This window comes from Anas platyrhynchos, chromosome 6, assembly GCF_047663525.1.
Source record: "Anas platyrhynchos isolate ZD024472 breed Pekin duck chromosome 6, IASCAAS_PekinDuck_T2T, whole genome shotgun sequence".
Classification (NCBI taxonomy): Eukaryota; Metazoa; Chordata; class Aves; order Anseriformes; family Anatidae; genus Anas; species Anas platyrhynchos.
In genome coordinates, this window is record NC_092592.1 from 28,922,792 (window position 1) to 28,943,246 (window position 20,455).

Sequence of the window (20,455 nt, forward strand, 5' to 3'; positions counted from 1 at the left end):
TGATGGCCCTGCCCAGAAGAGAGGAACAAAGATCCTAGAGAGTGGTTTTGCTTTATACTAAAGAGAAAAGAAGAAGCATTACGATTAAAAAAAAAAAAAAAGCAAACAAACAAACATGGTATTTACAAACTTCTGAGTAAAACTTTCAATAAAGCCTCTCTATAAAGGTGTGAGCCAAAGCCCAGGGAAGCTACCGGGAGTTTTTCCATTGCCATGCCTGTATTTTGGTCTCGACTCGACCTGATTAAGCAGCAGACACCTCCAATTTCAAACAGTATGCTACTGTGTAACTCTCTGCCTTTTTCATGCAATATTTATGCAGCATGTTCCAGGCTAGGAGGTGCCACTTGGAGCTACAAGAAAGCATTCAGCTTCACAATGCCAAGCCAGGTAGGGCGCTGCCAGCCCCCTCTGATAATTCTGCTCTTCTCCATGGTATCTGGGAACCAATTCCCTTTGTGCGAGCAGGCTCTGATTAAGAGGACACAGCATAAAAAAGGAAAATATAAAAAAAAGTCAACATCTCACGTTAGAAGGTCCAGCTGTTTCCTCCCAGTTGACTAAATTAGAGAGCTTGTACGTCACCTCCTGCCTCAGGTAGGGTCACATTGAATCCCTCTTCCTGTTTAATCCACATAAAATGGGAAATGGTTTTTGAGGAAGACAATGGCAGAATACGAGGGTATTTTTTCAGGCTGTGCGCTTTTATCAGATAAAGTGCAAGACTGCTTTAACAGCCAGAGAAAAAAATAGAAAACGCTTCCACACACTTTATGGGTGGCTGTGGGCCCAATCACTTAAACTCTCTTTGCCACATCTTCCCAAATGAGCCCACCAGCAGCACACACCCCACCTGGCAGGGATGGGAGGAGGGCAGTGCATCGAGATGGGCAGGATCAGGGCACGGGACCAGCAGCCAGGCTGCTGTGGGATGCAGGAAGCTTTGGCTCCATTCCCTATTTCATCATTCGCTTCCTTCGGATGTCTGCTCGGTTCAGTCTCCTCTGGGAAAAAGGCATGATTTCAGTCCCTCGACTCCTCTCCCTTTTAGCTCAAAGCAGCCAAACCGGGGTAATTCTGACCACCGAGCCCTGCACGTTGTGTTACACAAGTGGGCCCTGGCACCCGTCCACCCACACACACACTCGGGGCTCTCCAGAAGCCGCAGAGGCCACCCTGCAGCTCTCAGCGGCTGAAAGTCCCTCAAGCCAACATTGCCCTGGGAACCAAGTCCCAGTCGGAGTCAGTAGGGGCATCCCAGTCACTTTTAAAAGGGAATTTGGAGGCTTTTGGAGCTGTTACCCACGGCTCACGGGCTTGCTAAAAGCTTTTCGGTGCCTTTCCTCTTGGCCTCCCTCCCGACGCGCCGCAGGCCTGCTGGGGCTTCCAGCCTCCTGCAGAATCTCATCCCGTCCTCAGCACGACAAAGCCAGCCAACTACCTCATGTTTCAATCGGTTTAAATCCATTTCTAAGGCTGGGGACAGCTTTTTACTTGGCAAACCGGTGGATTTAGATATCACTGCCTCTTGGCTGAACGCTACCCACCCGCAGCTCTGTTGAAGGGAAGGCCTGTGAGCGCCCCGTACCCTGGTGGGCCACCCCTCTGCCCTCCAGAGAAACTTTTGGTTTTCGAGGTAATAACTGCCAGACAGGGCATGACGAAAAGCAGGCAGGTGCCTAAAGTATCTCAGCTGCTTTGCAAGTATGCCTTGAACAAACTCAAAGGGGCTGTGCGTCTGTTGGGTGCTTCCTAAGGTAAAGTAACATGGGAAAGACCTCAAAGGCAGATTATCTTCCAGACATGACACTGGGAGAGCAAGAGGATGCTGAGACAGGGCAGAAAGTCAACTTTCCATGGCACTGAACAGAAAAAAAAAAAAAAAGGATTTTACACTGGCATTATAAAACAGTGGTGTTTGAGAAATTATAAAAAAGGCAACAGGATGCAACGTCTGATGTTAGAGAATTTTGCTTCCATGAGTAACACCTCCATCAACATGTGGTTACAGTGCTAAGGAAGTGAGCAGTCCTCTGAGCACTCGTGGGTGCAGGCAGCTTTGGACTAGTGAGGTTTGATCTCTCCCTCCTGCTCCTCCAGCCATCAGGGAGCAGGGGCAAAGAGCTGAACTCACCTGCAGAGAGCTGTATCCACAGCTTCCAGATTTGCCTTAAAAATACTGACTTTTTATCTTCCCATCGTCTTACCAAACCTAAAAACCGTGTGAGATTTACATCTCAAGCACACAGAGCAGTGGAAACCATCCTTGAAAGACACAAGTCTGCCCCAGCAGGGTGGTGGTCCTGATACAGAGCAAGGGAGAGGAAATTCTACGTGGCTGGCCTTCTGTGCTCTCCTTTGCCTCTCCATTTTTGACATAACCCTTGCCAGTACTCAGAAGTTCAGTTCTGAGGAATGATGAAGTCACAGAGAAGCCTAGTAATTTTCTGGCTCCCTGCCAGCACCCCAAGCAAAGATAATAGTAATAATAGTAATAATTCAGACCAGTGAGTCAAGCTGGATCGTGGGCCCTTGCAAGAAAGCCACAGGCAGTTTCCTGTTAGGGGAAAAGGAGATAGCAGAAAACAGAACAAAAGTCCTAAATAGGTAATCCATCTGCTCACGTAACATCTCCTTCTGCTTCACATCAAGTCCCTCACAGCATCCACCTGCAGGCCACCAGCTGTGTGAGCTCCAGGCCCATCATATCCTCATGGCCAGCTCACTGTGGCTCACGATCTCTAGCTCTGCTAACTAAGAGTCAAAAATAAAAAATCCAGGCTGAGATCTTCTTCCCCTGAGCCACTGACACTCCCAGCACAAGCATCAGGGCTGCACTGGATGACCCCAGCAGGGGAAAATCCAACTCCTCCTCCCACGGTGATGTGAAAAACCAGCACAGGATCAAACACCCTTGCCACTAAACCCATGACTGCACCCATGCAGCAGAGGGGCTCCCGTGAGAGCCCATCACAAGCCAGTCAGAGGTGCTGTTACGAAATTATTACCGTGCAGAAGAGCTGGGACAGTACGCCAGGCATCTTATGACTAAAATCAGCAGTGCACCTCGCTCTTTTGACTGGGAAGAGACAGAGAAGCCAATTCTAAAGCAAGAGCATTTCATCTTCCCTCTGTGCTGAACAAAGCTGCAAACCACACAAAGCCCCACTACAAGAGGAGCAGAGCGGTGCTGGAAGAGGAAATCTGTGCTGATGTGCATATCCCTGCCCTCGGAATAACACAGGCACACTTAGAGACCTCAGAAATGACCTCAGGCATATAAATGTCTGCTGAGATAAGGCACATCGCTAATCAGCCCTTTGTGGAAAGGCAAGTGGTCAGGAAGGGCTGGGGAGGAGCCTGTTAATTTGGCTTCTAATGAATGTTTGCCATTACCCAGCTTGCCTTGAAGCTGCGAACAGGTGAAGGTGCTAACCCCTCCTCACCTTCCTGAGTGTGGGATCAAGCACATCTGGTAGGCAGAGGCACCCTGCAGGGCTCTGCAGGGAGGCAGGCAGGCGGTAACTGAGCTTTCTGTCTGGAGATAACCTGGAAGCAGAGAGGGGAGGGGAGCCTGGCTTCTTTAAGCCCCTCTACGAAGAATTAAGGGAGACAAACATCAACAGTGGATCTTTTTAAATAGAGAAACCTTTTCTGGTTTGGGGTTGTTACTTCAGACAATCACAATTTCAGGTTAAAAACAAGAGAAGCAATCCCAAAGCAGACCAAATTTCCACACAACTGAGACACTTTGGGATCGTTTAAAGCTCAGCAGAGGGTAGAAAAGGGATTTGGATTTTGTTACCAGCTTTTTTGCTTCAGAATGATTAAGTGACACCATCAACCATTAGAAGAAACATCCTAATTCACCCAGCTTCATCACAGCATTGCTCAGCCAATGCACGACCCTGCTGTGCCAGGGGTCTTTCCATCAAACCCAGACTTGACCTTCCTGACATTGTTCTTGTTTTTTAGAGAGAAAAAAAAAAAAAAAGGGGGAGAAAGCAAGGAGATTTAGTATTTTCACAGTATCATCAAGTGCAAATTAATTTTAAAAAGACCACCTGCATGGAGAAAGAATAGGAAATAAATGCAGAAAATCAGAAGCTGCAGGAACAGGAGTAGCTTGTGTTAGCGCTACACCACACAAGAGGCATGTGGCTATGAATCCAGCCTCCTCTTTATCCTTCCACATGCTGCTGTCCAGGCAAGCCAAGCAGGATGCAGAGGGAGACACCGCAGACCCCTTCCCTAGCGGTGATCCCACAGGGAGGACAGCTGTCTGGGTTCCTATCAGATAGCACCGGATCTAAAGCTTTTCATCTCTTCCCATGCACAGAGCCCTACAGCTCTTCCAGCGAGGTATTAATCTCTTCAGAAGTTTCACGCACAGGGCTCACAGCAGATGATATGCAAAGCCACCTTCTTGCTTTATACTTTCTCGAGTCAAGGCCACAAAAGCTATGCCAGTATCATCAAAGACATCTGCTCCAGGGAATGATCCTTGGCATCTAGGCCAAGCGGCGCAGGGGATTACGTGCTACTCACGTTCAGCCCTCTCCACGTGCCTATACTGCCTAAGATCTGCCTTCAGCTCTCCAGGCTCTGTCACGGCCCTGAAACATCGCAATTAAAAAGGAAAGGGGCTCAGGTGAAACTGCCTCAAATACCCACATCACCATCCTCTAGAGAAATACATCGTTAATCTGATGCCACGATGTGCTGTGTGGCCTTAAGGGCTGTAAGGTATTACAGAGCCAACATATGGCAGAGCACACCAAGCTTCGCACTGACCCAAGTATACACAGACAACAGAAGGAACTAAATCCCAAGCCACCTTTACGCTTATCATGAAAGAAAATAGTTGCATCATGGTGTAAAAGAGCGCAGAAACTAGCAGCCAGTGGATCAGATCCAGGGATTTAAATTCTTTGACAGCGTTGGTTCACCCTGAGTGAATTATTCAGCCAGAGCCAGATGAAAGGCTGCAGCACACACATCTGCAGCAAACTGTAATCTAGGAAACAAAGAAGCAGCCAAGACTTCTGGACCTACGGGTTAATTCACTCATCTAAAAGAAAGAGATTCACAAGGACATGGATCATTTTTAATTGAATTATGCCAATGCTTGTTTGTGAACCAAAATCCATTGTGCTGAACACTGCTCAGCCAGCGTCAGTCAGTTGGACGAAAGGCAGACACAACACTATTCACACAACAAACCATTTAATTTGCAATTTTTTTGGCCAAGAACTGGACACACAAGGATACGGAACTGTTGTGCAGAAGGCAATATTAGAAACAGCATATGGAGAGCGGGGTGAAGGGGGAGAAATAGGTTTCCCACTAGAAGTCTTGTGGAAAGCTGCTTGTAGCAGTTTGTGTTACTGTTGGTAAGACACAGTAACAACAATCATCAAGGAAACAGGGAAGCATTTCTGCAGGAGAACAAGGGAAATACTTTGTTTCAGCATCACAATACAGGATTTAAATACCAGTTCTCTGTTTATTTTCCAACAAATAAGAAATTAACTTCAGTTTCTCCTGCTGATCAGGAAGCTATTGCTCCCAGGTCCTTTGCATAACTCGCTGCTTGGCAGACTTACTTCTCCACAGAGGCTCCAGAGCCTCTGATGCCAAATCGCAGCCACCTTTCAGGTGAGATAAGAGCCTGCAGCGGTGTCAGCCACAACTCCATGACAATTTCCAAGAGCAGCAGCAGCCTCTCCCGCCAGGAAGCGGTGAATGAATAACGCCTGACCGCCCAGGTCCAGCTGGCAAGGGGCGAGACCTGGAGCTCCCACCCCAATGAATCGGGCACCAGACCTTCAATCGCACAGCGGATCAGAGCTTCAGCTTCACATCCGCAGATCAACATCTCTCAGCAACAGAGTGCCCTCTAGCCTTGAGCTGGGTTACGGTTGATGCCTCAGAGGAGAAAGCTGAGTGATATTAAATGCTAATAATACAAAGATTCGCGTCCGATCTTTGCTCTTACCTTTCAGGTAACCCAGTCAAACACCGACCAGCTCCAAAGAAGCCTGGTAGATGTGCAGTGCCAGGACAAACAGAGCACTGAGAGGGGTTTTGCACCAGCTGCAGCACCCCTTGGGCTTTTGCTTACCGCAGCTGGGCGATTTACCTTCGGGATACACAAAACCTAACCTGCGTGTCTACACACAGGTCGTGTTTTGAGAAGAGAAATAAAGGACTGTGTGTAACCAAAACCCAGAAACGGAGCCAGGAAACGAAGGAAACATCTCTTTTCTTACAGTGTGGATGGGGAGAAGCTGCTCCACCGTGAACTCCTGCAGGCAAAGCGTCCGGGAGGTTGTTAAACCTCGCCTGATGCCACTCTGCCAGCGGCAAGGTGCGAAAGGAGGAAGGCAAACACCAGCTACAAGCGAACCCACACGCCGAGGAGCCTCGATAACCACCCAAACCCCCTTCCACCCCCCAAAAATAAAGGTCTCGCTGTAACTTTCTGGGCGAAAAGGCGCACAGCCTCCTCCAGCACCCCCGGCTCGGTGTCCCTAGAGGGGGGTGCCACTCACGTAGTGCTTCGAGGGGTTCCTCCGCTTCTCCACATCCACCACGTTGGCGTCCAGCACGCTGTAGGACAGCATCGCGCCGCTCCTCCCGGGCCCGCCGGGGCTCCCACCGGCTCCTTGCACCCTCCGGCCGCCGCGGCGGGCAGGAGGGAGAAGGAGGAGGAGGAGGAGGATGCCCCACTCCCGGCTCCGCCCCGCGCCGTGGCGGCTCCTTTCTCCTCTCCCCTTCTCTCCCCTCCGTCCCGGCAGGGGCAGGGCTCGGCCGCCGTCCCCGCCTCAGGGCGGCCCCCGGCGGGCCGGGGCCTGAGGGGAGCGGGAGCCGCCGCGCCCCGGGGCTGGGGGCGGTGGGGAGCGGGGGGCGCGGCCTGCCCTGAGATGGCGGCCGCCCGCTGCCTGCCGCCGGGGGTCTCCTCACACGTCTCTCCCCAGCCCGCTGCCTCAGCCCGGCCCCTCAAAGCACTCCGTCGTTGTTAAAAGTGTCCAAAATATGGCCAAGGTCACATCAGAAACACGAGGGGCTGAGCCCAGCCCTCAGCCCACACGGCTCAGGGTTTATGGCTGCTGAGGGAGGTTGGCGATGTCCTGGCCCCCTACTCTGTGATGAAAGGTGGAGGGAGGTTGCACAGAGGCTTTTTAGAGTGATAACCCTATTTCATCTCTTTGTATATACATAGACACTGAAACAACCCTCACTCTCCCCTGGTCATACTTCAAGAAGAGCTCGCCCTAGAAATTTCACGGTGTTCTTACGCAGTAACGTGTCATTACTTTGCATATGATTACTCTGGAGGCAGTTACCTCAGTAAAGGGAGCTTTCATGTGATCTCCCAGCCAGCAGCTTGCTTTATGAATTTCATTAGCCATTCACCGAATGAACTGAAGTCACTAAGATCTCTGTTTCCTCCACTGACTGTAGCGTCTCCAGTCGCAGCCTGAACAGATTTTCCAGTAAGCTCCCTAAGCGCTGCTGACAGCTGCAGACCTGCAAGTCTGGGAGTGTGGAAAGGTCCCAGCTCTTGGCAAAACAAAGTCCCCTATTTACAGTGACAGAACGGTCAGTCTCAGTGGGATTTCACTATATGCTCTACAGGCGCATTTCCTGAATCACAACTTTTGTACTGCGTTATTAGCCCTTCAGGAACGATCATAAGATACGCTCTGGAATCACAAAGTCGCAGCTACCTAAGCCTGAAGGCTGATGTTTCAAAGTGAGGAAGTCCATAGCTGGCTTCCACAAGCAGGTTAAAAAAGCAAGGAAAAACATGAGCAACGCCACCATCATACAGCTACATGCTGCGTAATGCCTTCCTTCCAGCCTGCAGAGAGGAAGATGCTTGGACCCAGCCTCCTCCTCCCTCCTCAGCTGCTACACCCAGTCCACCAAAACTAGCGAGCTGATAGAACAAGATAAATTTCTGATGTACCATTTGAGACATGGAGCATATGCTAGACCAACTCTTAGTGTTGGGATAGGAGAGGAGAAGTATCCACCTCTATTGTCACTTTTTTCTTCCAGTGCACTCCCTTCTCTCCTCTTTGAAGGACATCCCACCTCTAACCCTCATGCATGACACAAGGCAGTATAGCAATTATTTACATTAGAAACCTGTACTGTTTAGACTGGCCAAGAAGTCCCTGGTGTGCAGAGCAAACAAAGAAAATTCTTCCCCGACAATGTAAATATTCAAATAACCCATTGATAAAAATATGCCCAGCATGATAAGTCTTCTGTGTCTCAGATGCCTCTTTCCTGTGAGCCATTATCAATATACATTACACACTTCATCCCCTTCTCCTATTATCCTATCCAAAAAAAAAGAATAAAAGTTCCCCCCATCATTAAAAACACTCAGGGTTTGTTTAAAATCAGCTTTCAAAACATTTCATTGCGAGGGAAAAAGAAAAAAATACATCATTCTCCAAACACTTTGCCCCATCCTTCCTGACATTCTTACTAGTCGGTATTTTTTTATGGATATTCTCATCTGTTCTTGCAAGGAAGGAGCTACTACTTTCAGGGATACCTTAATGATGCTTTGGGGTTTGTGCTCCCCTAGTGACTACCCTGTACTTTCACAGCATCAGGTCCCCTGTTCACCTTTCTCACCTTTCTTCCGTTCAAGGCAATTTAATTCTTTCTCCTCTGTTCCAGACAAGCTTCTCCAGCTGCAAAGCCTGCCCAGCCCTTGTCAGATCTGGCTTCTCTCCTGTTGTCTGCTGATTTTGCTCTCATTGTCACCTTCTGCTCTCCTTGTTTGCTTGCTGCATCCATCCATCTACATAGGAAAAAAAAATGTATGTTGCTAGGGGCATGGATTGTTCTGCTAAAATATGTACAACACCCAGTCTAGTGGGAGTCTGATCCCAGGCTATTGCAAGACTGGCAGAAAATAACCAAAACCCCTTATTATGCTGCAGGCTTGGGAAAATCGGCTCCTCTCTTAGGCAGCAGCTGGGAAAATGGAGCTGACACTGCCTGCCTGGCCCTTGTCCTGGAGAACCAGGCTTGGGCTGCTGGGGCTCAAGGAGAGAAAAACAGCACACAGTGAAAAGCACAGCAGGCTCGCTGGATGGCTGGGCCCATGTGCTGAAGAGCTGGTACCTGACTGGGACCATGAAAACACAGACGAAGGCATGGCAAATTTATAGGAAAATTACTAACTTTAAGTGTTTTTATCTTAAATCTCCTGATTTTTGTATTTCTTTCTTCAAGTCTCTCTTACCAAAGTCAAGTCACTGCATGGGAATATCACTACTAACAATCGCTTCAATTTTAATATGTATATTAATGTCAATATTAACAGCTGAGTTAATAATTCACCTTTAGACATTCATGATTCCAGTAAAATCCACCTCAGGAGCTCCCCAGGAAATTCAGACTTCTGAAGACTGAGATAAAACAGCTATTTGAAAAGCATTTTTCTACTGATTTGCTAGGTGAGTGCTGGGGCAAAGGATTTTCATTTTATTTTATATTTGACTGAACATGTAACCAGATTAGCCTCACGGACCTAATACAGCCACAGCCCAGCAACCTCAATTTCGCTCCAATTACAGAAAAAGCTGATGCATGACAGAGTGTGCGTGTGACGGTCTCAGAGCTGGAGCATGACTTGGGTTTTTATATTGCAAGAGAACTTTGTCATGCTGGCAATTTTTTTGTAAATAAGCATTAGAGTTGTAAATTGAAAACACTTGGATCATAAAAACAGTGAGAAAATAAAACAAGGGACAGGCTTTTCTGTGCTCCATTAAGGCTTAAGCATTTAATGCTTCTTATTAATTCGTGGCATATCACTGTTGATAAGTAACCACCCCCACCCCCCCAAATATCATCCAGCACAATGCAGCCTAACAACCTTTTCTGAGTGTCTCGAGTCGCTGTTCAAAGACATTTCCTTCCTGCTTCTGCTTTTCTATTTGTCAGGGCTGGGCAGCCAGGTCTGCCCTTGCGACAATCAAATGCTTTCCTGTCCCATTAAGTATGAGAAGCTCTAACGGTGCTCAGCACCTTGGGCGGAAGCAAAATGCCCCCTGAGCCCAGACTCCTGGGGGAAGAGGAGTGATTCGGTGCTGTGCATGACAGATTAGCCACACAACTCATTACTGGCAACTAGAGTTGCATGCATAATCTGCAAGACATGGTACTAGAGATGTGCCCCTTAGGGGTTTTTTGGCTCTGATGTGCAACAGCACAACACAGAGGCTTTGTTACACTCCCATCTCAGATTCTGTACTCACAAAACCTCAGTTTCTTAAAAGAGTTGCTTGCCATGCAGTTCTCCCACTTCAGGTTTTCAACATCCATGCCTTTTGATACGAGTGACAAGAATAGTAGAGCCTGTCTGGCATTCAAATCTCAAACTCTGAAAACACAAAGCATGATGCAATCTTTTTTTTCTTTTTTCTTTTTTTCCCCCCAAGTGAGCTGCATCTCATTTTCTTGGGAAATTACTGCTCTTCAAATTAAGTTCACTCTTGCGATAAATATGCCCAGCTAATGTGGTAGAGGGAGCTGAGGAACCCAGCTGCAGTCCTGGCTGAGCAGCCCTGTAAACTCAGTAGCGTGCCCCTTCCCCTCCCAGCCTCTGCAGCAGAGCATGCTGCTTTATCAGCCCATGTGCAGCCTAGTATAACCGAGAAAGCAAAATAAATATTCTCTCTACTAGCAGCGTACGTGCTTTCCCAATGGCTAACAGCTTTTTCTTACACTATAAGAGCTGCTTTACCCTCTCTACTTAAATTATGGATTATACTTTTCCTGAGGCAGCTTTCCTAGAATTTAACCTGTCCATAACTAACGTTATCTTTCAGTCCTCCCTTACGGGAGTGATGGATGAAAGACTTCAACAGCAGGAGCTGCATCACACGCTCTGCTTAGGGTAGTAGCAGCAGCCGGCAGACTGTTTTTCATCGACATACACCTTGTACTTTTCCATTGTTATGAAGGTTTTGTAGATATCTGATGACACGGTTAAAACAAATAAAATAAAGCAAGCCCAAGCCATGCTTTTCTTATGTCTTACATAAACATCAGGCTTACATTTGTGGCAGCTGAAGTTTTTCAAACTGATCACAGGTTTGGATTGGGGTTCCCCAGGCTAATTCCCAGATGCTGTCCCTGACTTCAGTTGTTCTCACTGTTCTCAAGAGGACATTTCAGTGCCGTCTTCTGCCTCATGCTGCAAAAAACTTGGCAACCTGTTGTTGAAAATGCAGGTTTGTTACGACTGAATTAGAACTAGGAAGAAGTATTCTTCATTTGCATTTTCTTCCCATGTGGCCTCTCAGCATACACATGGACACTGAGTCCTCTGTACTAATAGATTTAAGATTTCTACCAAGTCCTTTTAAACTTGAACTTCCTTGTTCACTATTTTTACTCGTGCAACCCCTTCTGAATAGACACTGATTTTATTACTTAGAACTTCTTGTGGAAGGCAAAGCTACGGTTTCTCCAGCAGGGCCTGGTGTAGGTGTGCTTTTTACCTGTGGAGTTGGAGCAGCACCACTGGCTGACATGCTATCCAGGTAATTCCAGTCGTTTCCTAGGATTTGGGTGTGTATTAGGCTGTGTCCATGCAGCATGAAAGATAAAACCCTATAAACCATTTCACTGTCAAGAGTGTTTGTAAGCAGCTCTTTTCCTCTCCAGGCAGGTTTCTAAAAGGCAGCCAAACGCAGAGAGCACCTGTGGGACATGGGCAGGTTCTTCCTTCAGGACCACCTCCATCAGGTACTAACAGCATCTGGGTGACAATTACGTTGTCCTGAACATTTTGATCTTTAAAGGAATTTTGGGGTGGCCAGCTCTTATTTTAGCCTCTAACTTTGAGCATCAAAGTTTTTGAAAAGACGAAGCACCCTGCAGAACAGGAACTGTTAAGGGACAGCGTAAGGAAGGCACAGCAAGAGCACGTAAGTATTACTCTGCTCTAGATAATTTTGTCCAGCTGTTTATGATAAATATTCTCTTACTCCATTTTTTCTCATGCCCTCATTTCCTTCCTTGCTTTCTATTTACAGAAAATAAAGTAGTACAAGTCCTTGCTTTCATTACACGCAGCACCTGCTGCCTGGTCTGAAACAGATGTCTGAAGCATCATTAGGCAATTATTTCTTAGCCTTTTTCAGCTGGACTAATTTCAAACATCTTTTTGCTAAATCCTCCTCCCTCTGCTTCCTCTGTAGTTCTCATCCTTTCCTACATTAGGAGTTCCAACAAAAACTCCTCTCTGTATCACTTTGCTCCTGTTATGTTTGTCCTGGATCACCGTACCCACAGAAGAACAAAGAGACAGGCTCTAACTACTTTGAACCAGGAATTAAGTTCAAGAGACATTCTTGGAGGGGAAAAAAAGACAAGGTAAGGGAAGGAAACAATGGGAGAGTATTAGTCAGCAGTGGAGGCAGCAGCTTCAGAAGCCCAGCTGGCTTGTCGTGGCTCATTTCTTTGTGGACATTACAGCAAAGAAGAGCCTTACGCACACACAAGGACAACTCCTACACTCTCACTGGGAATGACTTCAGTTTTGGCAATAGAGAAAAACCAAACTCCAAACACCCCTTTTCCATTTCCCTACCACCTTCTATTTTGGCAAGAAAGCACATTTTAAAATCAGCTAGGCCTGCAGGGCTTTGAGGACTATTGTTGGGGAAGGCATCTGTGGGAACAGATTCCTCCCTCTCATTTCCAGGTATCACTGCAATATTTGGACGAGGTCTCCACTACTGGGAGGAACTTCTCAGCTCGGTAACAGCCTTGGTGCACACTTCATTTAATGCCAGCAACTCTTTCACAGTGACATACATTTGTGATTATCTTACCGTGCTCCCAGCAGAGGTGGGACTACTTTCCTCTCTGCTTTACTTCTAATTTGGGAAAATTTAAAAAAGATGAATTAAGATTAAGGCTGAGCCATCTAGTTTTTCTATGAAAGCAACGGTTTAGCTGTAGCTATTCCTCTAGTTTTCAAGCAAGACAAGGAGATGTTTAGGCCCATACATGCTCGCACCTTCACAGCTCGCTCATCCCAGGCGAAGCTGGCAGAGAGCTCCAGTTCTGGCTGGTAGGAAAGGAGTGTTCACTCTTCCAATCAATAACAAAAAGCAAGCTAAAACAAGAGCGTGGGAGATGTTGTGCCAGGTTAATTGGCACCACGCTGTTCAATGGTTCAATTCTTGCTGAAAATTGTTCCTTTAGGTTATTTCTTTCACTAGCAAATACCAGGTTATGTTATGTTCGGGCAATCTTGTTAATCTGGGCCGGTTTCAACTTGTAAATTACTGTGACTGGATTAGTATAGTTGCCAATGCACATTTAAAAGGTATTAGTGGGAATAGCCTGGTGGCATCCTTAACAATCATAAATTCAGCTCTCTACCCTGACACAGATGCTGCACCTTTACCAGATTTTAGGTTCATTTGCAGTTCCCCATCATGAACGTCTGCCTTGGGGTGACCTCTGCTAGCCAACTTCAGGCAAAACAGCCTAGTCAGCTCTTAAAAGAGCACTGCAATGCAAGAACTAATGGTTCTTGTGGCAGTAAAAGTTACAAAGAAATGGGTAGAGATGGTTTTGTGCATAGTTTCTCTGGTGTTGTATGGTTTTCTTCCTACTCCCTTATCAGCAGCACCAATCTGGGCCTCCTCCTTCTACCTGTGCATCCATTTTCTTGAAATGTGCAAGCCCATAATGTCACAGGGTCCTTCACTCTTCTTAGCCAGCCAACTGCTTACAAAATCACTTGAGGCGGTGGGACAGAAGAGGTTGACAAATGCCCAAACACACAATATAATCACATCCATCACACCACAGCATAATGCCACTTTCTTGGGGAACAACAAGAAAAAAAAAAGGCTAAATGGGGAGACACTAACTAGTAGATACACAAACTACAAGTTTCTGAAAGTCTGCCTCAACTTTACCAATCATGTCTGTGATGAAAGCTGCCTTGATTTGACACTTTTAAGTGTCAAGGAGAGGCGGATGGTTTCTGCCATCTGCAAGTACAGTGTGTGCTTGCTCTAGTTTGGGCAAGATGCGAGCGTTTTAATTTTTAACTATGTTTATTTTCATACTTGGATACAAGAAACCCACAATTAGAAACTTGGAGGGTGCTACTGGGTCGGGGGTCCTGGGAGGTAGGAGGCTGTTTTCCTGAAATTGCAGCTCCTTCCTGCTGAAGGAAAGATCCCCTTCTGGTGCCTTGGGAAGAAGCAAGGAACAGCCCGCTGGAATCTGAAGGGGCTGCGAACCGTGCCAGGTCAGGTAGGCAGAGGGATTGTACCGGTGGTTGTGACTGTCCGAGGCTGACACAGGTATTTGAGTTAGGAAAGAAAAAGGGAACAAAGTGGGGAGGAAGCAGGTTTGACCATGATCTGTGGTGCAGAGATGAACTGAGACTGTGAATGCAATGAAAGGCCTAATAAATGACAATTAGAGGAGAGAGTGGAGAGCAGAAACAGGTGACAGAAATTAGGAAAAAACCCTCTGTGCCTGACCGGGCCTATTGCTGGGAATGAAACCCAGGATTCCTGACTCAGCATTCCCCTGCTGCCAACAAACATCCACAAAAATGTTTCCGTAATGCTGGGAGCTCCTAGAAGATGATATCCAATTATTATAACTACTCTTATCTCCTGCAGTGAATTTTTTCACTAGTGAAAAAATAGTGAATTTTTTTTTTTTTCTCACCAGCCTGCAACTGTTGGGGCAGGAGGGATAGAGACTATGCTCAAAGAGCAATAAAGAACACAGCACCACACCGAAAAAGGAAGTTTCAAAATTCAGGTTGCCTGTGGTGTCTGAACTTGCTCCCTTTCCATTTAGAGGTAAGGATAAAGATACGATCTTTGCTAGGCACATCTTTTTTCCAGTAAGCCGCAGGATCGGCTCACTCCCAAAGTAAACCAAACAGCATTTCTTTGACAGGCAGATTTTCAGTACTTTGTCTCCTAATTCTTCACATGGCTCCACACCTTACTGGCTGCTCATTAATGAATTGTTGTTCTGGATAATGAATTAGCAACCTCTTCCGTGTATGGTGTTCGCCACTGAAATAAGCAAGCATGGACAGATCCACAGAAGTAACAGCTTAGGGTCACAGAGCCAATCTTTTTTCCCCGCTTACTACTTTGAAAGAAACCCTTCATTTCTCAGGTGGTTTGTGTAAAATACATGCACTCATGAATACAAACTCAGAATCCAAAGATCTGAGAACAAGAACACTCAGAAATCATTTAGGATTCCGGGAAAAATATTCTATACGAATATAAACCAGGAGACCATAATTGCCTCATAGGACGCGGAGACCAAAAAGACAAGACAGGCAAAGCAATATGCATTGAAAGAGAGGCAGAGGAAGATAAAGCAGTTAGTGAAAGTAGGGCTTGGATTAGAGCTCAGTCCCACTCCAGCATCTATCCATTCCCTCACTCCCACTCAGCAACAGTTCTTCTCTAACAGCTACCACTGACAGATCTCAAGAGCTTTTAATGACTAATGTTAACAAAAATTGGGGTTATGAGCTACAACCCAAGGAATTACACTATCCCCAATTTTCAAGGCGTGAAGCAACCTTATCTTCTCCCTCACCTAAACAGATGGCAGGAACTGAAGGTAGCCTTATTCTGTCCCTTTGTCTTCTCTCCGGAAAAACAATCAGCTTACATTTTTCTAGAATAGAAAATTAAAATTCTTTGGCCATTTAAACACTGCATTTCTATGGCAACATACCTTTTTAACGTAATGTAAAAATGCTGACTGCTTTTAAAACCTGCATTTCACTTACCTGCCTTTTACAGCCATGACTGTTTCTATGGAAACCAGAACTGGCCATGAAGCAGTCCTACAGCATGAATTCTCACTTGTCAGTTTTACCTTAAAGCGCCACCTTCAAAGTCCTTTAATAAACCAGTAGCGACTGCATTGCCTAAAGAGTTTTCAAGTTAAACAAAACAAGAAAGCGAGCTTTCACTGAACACTCCACACAATATTTTGTAGGTGGGGTCTAAATGTAAGAATTTTAACAGCGTGAGTGATATGACTCTTGGTTAAGGATACGATCTGTAAACAGAGAGACAGTTTATGAGCAGTAAAAGCCCTAGTGTGTGTAGTTAGACTTACATAAAGGTGACTTATACCAACATGGGTATGTCTAGACTGCTGTCACAGAAGCACACTGTAGAGATACTGACTAAATGGGTAAATCAACCCACAGAGAGCTCTGTGCTCCGCACATGCTTACGGTATTCCCTGTAGGTACAGGAGTGGGAATGCACTCAACCAGAGTCAGTGTTAGTCTGTGCTAGGTGGCTACCATGGAAAAGAGAAAGTATGCAAGCTTAAGGCACAGCTATTTCGTGCTGTTGTTCAGAATTAGAATCAGTATAACTTAAATCTAGATTCCTCCCTTAACTTTTTACCTTGAACTTTCACTCTTGTAAAAAACTGTAGGCACTCTTGTGTTCATTCATATTATTTCCCTAACTTAAGGGAGAAAAAAAAAGTTATTTTTCCTGTTCTTGGGGATCGATCTCCAACAGAATAAATCCTTCATCACAGGAGTCCAGCATTGATAGCAAGGACCAGCTTAAAAACTTCCAAGGACAGGTACTTTTCAGAGTGACTTACCTGTCTTTCCCAAGAAGAGTTCCTCCCACCTCACGTCTAAGGCTTCACAGTTATCACTGCTTTTATATCACAACAGGAGCAGGACAAACAGGGCAGACACTTTCTGTCTGCACCAACCACTGATGCTTAGAAAATAGGAGGCCAGACATTTTAGGCAGACTTTACACATAGAAATACATCTAAACCACAGGAATTGCAGCATCAAAGCTGGAAGCAACAGAATACTTTAGATGCTGCATGTATGACTCTACAGGCTGCAAGGGACAAAGATACAATCCTATTTTGGTATGAACTTGTTTTAAGGAGATCCTAAAGAGCAATATGATCTCCAGACCATCTTTTCCTCCAGGACTCAGCTGCACAGAGCTTCTCCCAAAAGATACCCAGCCCACTCACTTGGCAGACACCCCCAGGAGAACCAGGCTCTCTCGTTCTTCTAACCTAAGAGAGACTATCACCCCTCACACCAAGACAGCAGGATTCACTCAACCCTTTCCCAGGGAAATCAACTTCTGCTAATGCAGCAGGGCATTCCAAGGGGTGGGTCAGTTTAGTAAAATGAGATGCTGTGCTCTTCCATATGGTCCAGGACACCACATACTCTTCTTAAACTACCCTCAAGCTCATGCCACGTAGGCGACTGGTCCACAATCAGGCGGTAACATATGGTTAACTCCTGAAGCGGCTCTGAACTGATGTCCTAACCTACTTCTCCTGTTGACAGCCTTTATTTTAAGCATCACTTCAAACTGATCAGTATAAGGAAGCAGGAATCTGAGAAGCTCAACTCCCCCTTGCCAATATGACCAAGCAGACCTTTATCATAGGCATCAATTAAACTTGCAGTTCCCCTCGGTACCACTTCCCTCAGTATCTGGACTTATTTCCCTGCTTTCCAGAGTTATCCATAGAAAATGTAAGTCTTCTACAATTCTTTCTTAATCCCTTTCTCCCCTATTCCCTTCAGCACAGGTACATCTTTTTGGCACCTGTTCAGGCCCGTACTAAGATCTGCCCAGAAGGTACCTAGCTCTTAACATAGCAGTAACGCTAGAAACAGAGGCAGCCCGCAGGGAAGCCAGCTATTAAGCTCTGCAGCAAGTAGGGAGATTACAGGGAAATAATGACGCACGCATGGTTTTCCACTATGGACAAATGCACCATCTCTTTAAGGCTGGAGTTTTCCACAGGCCTCTCAATGCAAATGCCAAATATTTCATCATGCTTTTCTCTTAGCCTATATCTCACTGCAGCTACAGCTTGGAACAAGGCGTATAATATAACAGCAAACCAGAGACTTGGCACACATGGGGCTACTCACTGGCTTTCCTCATGCATATGGTTTATTTTTCCCTGCTATGTCAATCCTTATAGGGCTTTACCACTACATCTGCCTCCTGGGAGCCTGCTAGTTCAACTGTTACAGGGAAGGTGCAGAGCAGCAAGGAAGGATACATTTTTCCTTTTTATGCTTTTCAAATTGAAGGTATCACCTCCACACCATGAATTAAACAGAGTACTTAGACAAGCCCCTGCTGCAGCAAGCCCTCCGAGCAGATACTGAACAGCTCCACGCTTTGAAAACTGTGGCACATACCAGAGTTTTGATTATTCCAGGTCAAATGCCTTTCATGTTAACCTTCTCCAGGCTGATCTTATTTCATTAATGTCTTGTGTTCTACTGCAAGCATGGATATGGATAGTATTTTTCCTGAACGTGACAAGGAAGAAGACACAAAAGGCAACAGGAAGCAAGGTCAAAGCGAGTCTTGCTGGTTTTCATACTTTCTTTTCCAAAGCACCTGATTCATAGTTTATCATTTCTGATGTAGAAAACAATTTAAAAATAAAGAGCAAAACAGTGGCTGATTTTGAGACTTCTTGTCTGAATAGAATCCACAACAACACACATCAGTAGTGCATGTGGTAGCCAGGGGAATCCAGACAAGCTTTACAAGCAGTGGAGAAGGCTGCAGGATGGGAAAGGGATGCTGGTCCTTGTTCCTGGATATTACTTCTCAGAGGAAGGTGGGGATTGCTTTGGGAGTAGCATATCCGTGCACATTCAGGAATATACCTATACATACGTGGGTACACCAACACTGCCAGGAAGGGCAGGCAAACCTTTTGACTGTTTTCTTTCATGTGCTTTCTCTACCTATTACAAAGCATACATAAAAAGAACGGCTATTGCCATATGGAAATATCACAGCATCAGTCTTTAAACCAGAATGATGAGTCCTGACATGATCATTACTGTAAACAGTGCTCTTTAGCAGTGACTTCTCTTTAGGGCTCACTGGACGTAGATGCGAGAAGGCCATGTCACATCTTACTGTTTGTCAGGGAAGGACATGCAGAGAAAAAGTCCAGCTTCCTTTCCAGCTCCCCTGCTGTGTTAGGACCTCCAGAATCAGTTTGATACAACTTTCACTAGTAATAAGGAGGAAGTCAGCAAGAATATTAAAACAAATATTTGGACAACTTCTCAGGAGCTGGACAAAAATAGCACTTGGAGAAGCAGAACGCTCTTTTTTCCCCCCCCCCATCTAGATCATACTTGGTAATAGCAATTTTTCAGTGTCAGAGTTCTGTCTCAACCATTCCTAATTCCTCGCTTTATCCTGATTGGACCAGAACAAACATATCTTCCTTCTTTAAAATGCCATATAGTATCCTTCCATGGTGCTGACAACATCACTGTTACTCTCCAGCAGTTCCAAGACACGGTGCATCACCACTTCAGCCAGGCTGGGGTTGTAGTTCTGCCTAACACAATTCAGGACATGAAGAAAGTGGCAGCCTTTTTCAGCATCTGTAGGAAAAAGAATTAAAAAAGGAGAATGTAGCCAGAAACCAAATGAAAATCCTTTTGCCTGTATACAGCATTAAATACGTCTGGAACAGGAGGCAGGCCCGTGGCCAGATGTGACTACTTGCCCAACACTGTCATCTTGTGGGAAAACTGTCACAGTGCAACTTTTGTTCAGCTACCAATGCAATCCCATTCCTACGCTTGAAACTTCTCAATTACTGGAGTAGAAAGTCACAGAATTTCGGTATCAAGTTTAATCTAATTTTAAAGAGAACAAACCCTGAAAATGTACATGAAAGTAGGAATATAAAAATAATTCTTTTTCCTAGAGAGCAAGTCAGAAATAGATGTCCTTAATAATGCAGTGCAGCATGAAGCAGCTACTGTGTGCCTGATGGAGACATTAACTGACACTCAGTTGTCCCTACCAACAATTTCCCCCACAGACCCTGTAAAGTCACTATCAGTGCTGCAGGATCCCAGTCTTTCCCTCAAGTTCTCAAAACAGCAACAGAGATTGTTCTCCTCCATGGCTAACAATGGAAAACTGGCATAAATGAAGCACATTAACACAAATGACTTTCCTCCACCTCAGCCCTAAGCTCAGATGACGTAAGGTAAGTTTGATACAGCTAGTGAGAAATTTGCATGAAGTTCTGGGGCCAAGAAGATCCCTGTCCTATTTTGCTGCTGCTTTTGGTTTTATTTTAGCAAATCCCTAACTCTAGAATCAGCTAAGCCCCAGAACTGCCTTAGAAGCTGCAGAGGAAAGTCACTGGTAGCACTGCGTACACTTGAGCCTAACTCCTGTCAGACTATAATTCATGCAAGGATATTTCTTTAGAAGTCAGTGGCTCAGTCTGATGAAAGACCTTTGTGGCTGGGAGAAAATACATTCACCACCCTAGGATGGATAAGCGCAGAGAACAGAACAAGGAGTCTACCTGCTCTTAG

General features: G+C 45.8%; 2 protein-coding genes across 12 annotated transcripts in view; both read right to left on the reverse strand.

Moving 5' to 3' along the window:
- Positions 1-8,800, reverse strand: part of SH3PXD2A (SH3 and PX domains 2A) — a 235,859-nt gene extending 227,059 nt beyond the window's left edge. Inside the window, exon 1 of one of the 4 annotated variants that reach the window (XM_072039762.1) lies at positions 8,659-8,800. Coding sequence is in view for 3 of the 4 variants with exons in the window: in XM_005008929.6 (XP_005008986.4) it covers positions 6,555-6,626 (72 nt within the window). In the remaining variant the exon portion in view is untranslated. Of the gene's footprint in view, positions 1-6,554; positions 6,777-8,658 lie in introns of those variants that run through there. The other 3 variants (XM_005008929.6, XM_013102131.5, XM_005008931.6) reach the window with 3 other exon arrangements.
- Positions 8,801-18,438: 9,638 nt separating this feature from the next.
- STN1 (STN1 subunit of CST complex) overlaps positions 18,439-20,455 on the reverse strand; it is a 41,152-nt gene continuing 39,135 nt past the window's right edge. For all 8 annotated transcript variants that reach the window (XM_027459906.3, XM_038181212.2, XM_038181211.2 and 5 more), the window contains one exon: positions 18,439-19,501. In XM_027459906.3, coding sequence (XP_027315707.2) covers positions 19,344-19,501 — 158 coding nt within the window. In that variant the 3' untranslated portion in view covers positions 18,439-19,343. The remainder of the gene's footprint in view (positions 19,502-20,455) is intronic.